General features: G+C 52.7%; 1 protein-coding gene across 3 annotated transcripts in view; it reads right to left on the bottom strand.

Annotated features, from left to right (window-relative positions):
* Positions 1–2,412: 2,412 nt before the first annotated feature.
* LOC118018400 (sphingosine-1-phosphate lyase 1) overlaps positions 2,413–6,955 on the bottom strand; it is a 56,665-nt gene continuing 52,122 nt past the window's right edge. For 2 of the 3 annotated variants that reach the window (XM_035016880.1, XM_035016890.1), the window contains 3 exons: positions 6,524–6,670; positions 5,446–5,566; positions 4,399–4,940 (listed from right to left, as the gene is read on the bottom strand). In XM_035016880.1, the coding sequence (XP_034872771.1) occupies positions 4,800–4,940; positions 5,446–5,566; positions 6,524–6,670 (409 nt within the window). In that variant the 3' untranslated portion in view covers positions 4,399–4,799. Of the gene's footprint in view, positions 4,941–5,445; positions 5,567–6,523; positions 6,671–6,955 lie in introns of all 3 variants that reach the window. The other variant, XM_035016870.1, reaches the window with a different exon arrangement.

The following is a 6,955-nucleotide window of genomic DNA, read 5'->3' as shown; positions in this document are numbered from 1 at the left end:
TCTCAGGCTCTAGAACCTTCCTTTCCACAGGTCAGTCCAAATTGGAGTCTACAGGCATTTAAAGCACTTACTCTGTGGGAGGCACTGTTCAAGGCACTGCGGGGGGACGGGGGGGGCGGAGTGGGACCAGACCACCCTGTCTTCATGTAAGGGAATTAAGCAGGAAGCAGTAACTACCAATAGGCAGGATGAATGAAGTCAATGCTAGAGGCAAGGGTAAGAAATGAGCTACGGGAACATGAAGTGATTGACAAGGGTAAGTCTGGACGCTCCACTGACTTATGCCTCGAAGACCTGAATGGGATTCTTTTTTTTTTTTTTTTAAAGATTTTATTTATTTATTCATGAGAGACAGAGAGAGAGAGGCAGAGGGAGAAGCAGGCTCCCAAGGACAGGGAGCCCGATGTGGGACTCGATCCCAGGACCCTGGGATCATGACCTGAGCCGAAGGCAGACGCTTAACCATCTGAGCCACCCAGGCGCCCCCTGAATGGGATTCTTGAGGCAGGGGTGGCCGAAGTGGCACCATGACTAAAAGAAAAGGTTTGCAGGACACTTGTACTTATGCATGGTGGGATCTACGACTGGGAAGGCAGTCTGCAGCTGGGTTATGTTCTTCCTGGTCTACAACATCCCAGGGGAGATTTCTAATCCTGATAGTGTCTTGTGGTTTCTTAGAGACTTAGCCAGAGTCTCAAGCCTTGCCCGCTTTTACTGTGTAAGGGAGAGGACAAAAATCCTAGCTTAGGAGGGGACAGGCTACTTCCCATCTGAGCAGTTATGGAGTGGATTCCTACAACTCAGTCCGCCAACCTAGTAACTCTAGGATAGACTGTTCCCACTAATGTGCTGTGATTGGGAGAAGTGGGGCGGGGGGTGCACAGAGCACAGTCTCCTCTCTCCCCAGTGCAAGCCACGTGGATGGCAGTCCGCAAATGCCATGATGCAGGATTGTGGGAAGCCCTTCTCCTGATGGGTTCTCATCCAAGAACCCCTAGCCTGAAGCTGCCTGCATTCTAAGCTGACTTGCAAATGCCAGGGTTCCTTGGAGCAGACATTTAGCAATGTCACAACCCAGTCACCCTGGATGAGTTCGTCCTACAAGGGCCAGAAAAGAGGCAGAGGTCGGCATCCGAGAAATAAGCCCATTGTTGGTAGAGGTACCAGTAGGATCTGAGACTTAACAGTACCAATGTCAATGGCAGGTTCTCAGAAAACTTAATAATCAAAACCAATGAGATTCTGATGGTGGTCCCCCATCTGCTCCACTTCTGAGTTCCCTTTTCCTAAGTGTGCTTTGATCTGACAACTGTGGATTAGGGGACAGAAGCCACCAGACAAGGAGGTACGGAGCATGTGTTAGGTCACCGTCCCACCTCTGCTTACCCATGGATCAGGGGTTGAAAGGCGCCAACCTAGAGGACGCTCCAGTTCTATGAAAGACTGATGTGGGACAAAGACATAAGTGATACTTTTTCAGAAACAAATGTTTATTCTACAATTTGTGCAAATAACTGACGTCACAGGGGAAGATGTTAAGGACAGATTATGAAAAAGAAAGCCCAAGAAAAAGGATGGCAATTAGGACTCCAACTTGAGAAAAGGCTCGCAAACGCTGACTTCTGCTGACCCAGGCTGTAGTTGGTGGCTGTCCAGTCAGGCCTGTCACTACCTCTCACTGCCGCGTCTGGCTGCAGGTGGCTCGCTGCTACCAAGAACCCTCAGAGAAGGCAAAGGGGTTCACCGCGGTTACGCAGCAGGTGCAAGCATCCAAACACCAATTCTTGGATGGAGGGGGCCAGGCCTCCTAACCAAGCATATCCTGGCCTCATCCTCTAGGGTTAACCCCAAAGCAAGTAGGTGCTCAGGAAACCAAGTCATTTAGCAGAAAACCAGCAAAGACGGCATTCCTTGGCTTGATTCTGGCAAAGTCCAAACGGGTTGAAAAGCTGGGTTACCTGAGTGACAGGCTCCAGGCCCTCTGGAAGGACTTCTCACTTCTTACTTGTAATGGAATAAGATGCCCAGCGGTTATATGTGCAGAGATATTCTAAGGGGTTCCATCCACTCCCAAACCACTGAAGCCAGTGCCCAGCTGGCTGGAGCCCACCGTGGAGGGCTCAATCCATCATTAACGTATAGGCAGAAATAGATGGTGAAGAGGACAGAAAACACAAGCTGGGCCCGGGCCCTGGGGAACTAAAGACCTGAGTTCCAGCCTCCTTAAAGCAGACATGACCAGCACTCCTGGGGAAGCCTCCCGTGGAGGTGCTCTCGCCCACAGACAGCTAGCGCCCTGAATCTCCGTGACCACACACACCCCTTTCACCACAAGGGGGCGATCTCCCACCGGCCGCCAGTTCTCCAGCGGCCACCCCTACAGAAGCAAATGAATGCAACCAGCCACGTCGGTTAAGATTTCGGTCATTTAATTACTGAGTTGCTTTTTAAGATATTATTGCTGCAATTAGGAAGGGAGCACTGAGCTGGGAAGAAAGAGGTTAAATACAGAAAAGATTTAAAAGAGGCAAGTACCATTTTCCAAGTATAAAACCGGTAATATTAAAAGTGACATGGCAGGAGGGTCACGCGGCTGCTTACTCCGTGTAGAAACCAGACGCTACAGTTTCTGCAGAGGCCCATGTGACATCCGCTAGCAACATGACACCTGAAGACACTGTGCCCGCCTCTGCCAGACTAGGTGTTCCTAGGCGCGCAGGTACGCATAGACTGGAAAGCCCACAAGTGTCAGGCAAACTAAGGCTCGTGCTATGAAGTGGCTACAGGAGGTCCCTTTGAAAAACACCACTGCCCCCGGGGCAGCAGAGGAAGGGCCCGCAGACGCTGGGAGCAACAGCATGCTCTGTCAGGCACAGGCTTCTCCATTTTCGCAGCTGACAAACCACAGTGGTGCCGGCGGGGTGGTTCGGGTCCCGGGTCTTCCTCCAGCACCACGAACGCGCCGGAGACCCAGGAGCCCCGGCGCACAGCTCTGGCCGCAGCAACTCTCTCGGGAGGTGCCCCCAGTTCAGCGACGGGAAGGAACTCGGCTCCCGTGTCCAAAGGATCTTAGCGTCTCCCTCTAACATGCTCGCGTGCACGTGCACACACACACACACACACACACACTCCAGCCCTGCGATGACACGGCCAGCTCGTCACAGTTATCGTGGAGGAAGTACAGTGCCAGAGGCCACTTCAGACAAACGTGCCACGGAGCCCGGGGGAGAGTCTGGTGGTCCTGGCTCTCCCGGCCGTCATTCCCAGTGAGGGAGGCCAGAGGACAGCAGCCTGAAGAGGCTGAATGGTTCAGGAGTCCCTGAGAAGGGGATTGGAACAGAGGCTATTTTCTCCTGACTTCTCCTAAAGTCCTCCCCCACCCAAATAAAAGCTCAAAGACTGACCCACTTCCCCGAGGGCCTGGGTCAGGAGTAGCCCTCCACCGCTCTCTGCTGAGGAAAAAAGGCACGGTATGTCATCTTCAGAGGAAGACAGTGGCTCCACCTAGATCAGGGCCCTGTGCAAGGGTGAGGAGGGTGGGGAGTGGGCACAGGGTTTGGTCCTGTCCCTGCACCACCCTGAGCAACTAGTCTTAGGAAGGAATCCCAGGCCCCAGGCCCCAACAGTTGCCATCATGCTTTCCTAGTCCAAAGTTAGCCGGGCCTGAGAAGTATCCAGTACCTGAGGCTAAACTGCCATAGTACCTTTGGGAGCTGAACAGACGGAAAGAGGCAGGAGGGACACACGAACAGGGAGAAGTTTCCTTGCCTTGGAGGCTCTCTCACGTGCTCCATGCACCCACCTAGGGTAAGTCAAGGCAACTTGTGAAGGTGCTCTGAGCTGTTCCTTCAAGCAAACATATTCTCAGACGAGATGGCTTACAGCAGTGGGTGAGAGGAGGACCACCACCAACTCTGGGGACATGTATTCCAATGTGACCCTCAGAGAACTTGAGAAAAGGCTCTGGTTTCCGATCCTCAGCAGCCCAGGAAGAGGGTTCGGCTGTGCTCCCAATGCTGCCGATGCAGACAGGAAGCACCAGGGCCAGAAAGGCCTAGGCTCTCTGGAAACCACGTTCTCTTCCTAATCCAGGGGAACAACAAAAAACCAATGGGAGCACGAGTTCAAACACAAATCTCCAAAGATGGTGGCCACCAAGTATCAAGTGGGGACAGCAGAGGGCCACTCCAAAGCCTGCCTTGATAGACTGAGCAGATACGCTCAGCCATTCTAATCCCGAAAAAGAGGAACAACGGCCTGTCCATCTGTGTCCTGGAAAAAGAAACTGAGCTGCACTACGTGACTCTGCGAGACAACTCACCTACTCAAAGAGGAGGCTGAGAAGGCGTCGTGCTTAGAGGGTACCTAACTCCCACCCGGGGAAACATCTTCCGATCTGCCTTGCCAATCTGCCTGAGAGAACAAAGAAAACCTTCTTTATCAGAGAAATCACCCCCAGGCTCCGTAAGGACTCGGGACCGGTCAGAGCTGCCACACAATGATTAAGTGAAGTTGAAAGCTAGAAGGTTAGAGAAGGAAATGGCTAAAACAATCCCTAGGGTAACATTTGAGAACAAGGGCAAAATAATTAGGTAATGAACTCCTTCAGGTCTCCACATTAAAGACCACAGAAGGATGACAAGAGGAGGAACAAGAATCCTGAGGATCAAGCCGTCTCATGGTCTGTCTCGTCGTGCTCCATGGAGCAAGACCAGATGCTGAAACTGTGCGTGGCCTGTTCCACTCCCCGAGAACCCTCTGAAGGCCAGGAGCCCCTCGGGGCCACAGAGGGTCCAGGCTCAGCGGGGTTTTGGAGAACCATTCATCTGGCTGCTCTGAGTTACAGTGTCAGTGCTGAAAAGGCTGTCCAAGAAGACTGAGGACAATTCTGCGACCAGGTTCCTGTCGACGGTCGTCTGGGCCATGCCGTAGATCGCACCCTACAAATCCAGTCAGAGAGCATTACTGGCAATGAGGCGTATGGGGGTGGAGATGAAGCTGCGGCTCCGATCCCGCCCATCCCCCCGCCCCCGCCTTCCATGTCCGCTCCCCTCCCCGGCTGCATGCCCACACCAGACAGCTCTTCACAGGTACTTGCCGGTCTGCCTTTCAGCCCAAAGGAACTGGCCTATGGGATTTGCCATAGAAAATTCCAGAGAAAACAGGCTTATTGTCTTTCCTATGTCAACATTTTCTGTTCAAAGGGACAGGACCACCCCGTGCCTTTGTATGACACATTCAAATTTACAAGGTGCTTTATATACAGCACACCTCACTTGACACCAAAGAGCCTGCGAACGGGGGAGGCAGAGGTCCTCAGCTCCAGGGAATAAGGTCTGTGGAGACGGGACAGAGGCAGGACCAGACTCGAGGTCACCTGGTTCTTCCAAACCCCCCCCACCACCTGAACTTCCACAAGAAGAAAAAAATCCCAAGTGTCCCTACCATTCCTGTGGTCTTTGCTTTAGGATTCTTCATGATTTGAGTGACAGACTCCCGGATGTCCTTCAGGAACTGCACGGCTATTCGCTTCCGGGTGTGTACTAGCGTGATGCAGAAATGAATACTGTGGGAGAAGAGAGACAGGCAGAGATGAACCTTGGGGAAAGAAAACAAAGTGCTAAAATAAAGAAGCCCCATGTCACATACTGGAATTTACCGCTCGCTTCTTCATGTTATTTGTGACAAGTGTTCCCAGTCCTGGGAATCGGGGCTCTCAAATACACGGCTGTCAAGCATGGGCCGGCATGTGGGTTTCATGCCTCCGCGCGAGCAACATCCTGACTGAAGGGAGTACGGCTGCCTGTTCTGTCCCACCCCTCCCCTCAAAAACTGTCAAATGCTATGCCTTCAGTCACGGGACCACCAAGGGGATGCTCTCCTTGTAGACAATAAACCCTCATGGGCACAGGGCCCCAGGGGTCTTGAAGGACTTCAAGGCACAGAAGAAACTCTCACGCCCCCTAGAGGGAGACTGAGGTACAGAGGGATCGTGCAGAGGAAGAAGCTGAGCCCAGGTGGGACTGGCAAGAGCACCAGGAAGTGAAAGGATTGGGGTGCACGGAGGGCACCGGGGGGACCTCTGCCATCAGGGTGTGGTGTTTATTTACAGACATCGTGGGAGATGAGATGAAAGAAGCATATGACAGGACAGGGCAGCGGGCCTGAATGATGAGAGGCCCTGTGGAGGGTTCTGAGCTAAGTATGACTCAGGTCACGAGTCCGTCGGCAAGAGCAATCTGATGGCGGTGTGCGAGATAGGGCGGGGAGTACACAGCCCAGGAAGTGGGCAGGGGCAGCAGTGGAGGGGCTCGTGACCGACCACTGGTCTCCAGAGTTGTAAAGCTCATCGTCTCGTCCTTGATACTGAGTAATGCCAGGTGGCGAGACAAAATCGCACGGATACTCTGTCGGCCCTGGAGCGCTGGCCTCACTGTCAGTCTCTAGGCTTCGGGTCACCCTGCTACCCGAGTTGTTGCGAAGTCACAGAGCACAGTGAGGGCAGGAGGCTCCTCGGGCTTACCTGGGTGGGAACTGCAGCTGGTTCAGGTTCCAGCCTTTGGCAGTCATCAGGTTAAACAGTCGGTAGATGTCAAAATCTCGGGAGCCCAGAGCAATGACTGACAACTGGGGATTCCCAAAAACAAAGATGCCTTTGATATTTTCCAGTCTTAAAACAAACAAAGAAGAGAATAGAAAGGAAATTTCAGCCACATATACTCCTCGGGCCATCATCTCTTTCATCATGCAAACGTCTCCCCTGTAACACAATCTAATCTTTTAGGGCTTCAACTCGCTCACCTTCTAAAATCAGGCAGCAAGACCGAGATCAGTGGTTCCCAAACATTACAAATACTCAAACGCCCAAACCCCACTGAGCTCCAATGAGAGAACCACTGGCTCCTACGCTGTATGCCCAACTCCCAAATTGTGATGTGCCCCAGGGGCATCTGAG

Source organism: Mirounga leonina, unplaced genomic scaffold (genome assembly GCF_011800145.1).
Source record: "Mirounga leonina isolate KUSES-001 unplaced genomic scaffold, KU_Mleo_1.0 Mir_106, whole genome shotgun sequence".
NCBI classification, from domain to species: Eukaryota; Metazoa; Chordata; class Mammalia; order Carnivora; family Phocidae; genus Mirounga; species Mirounga leonina.
This window is presented reverse-complemented; position numbering and strand designations above follow the sequence as displayed.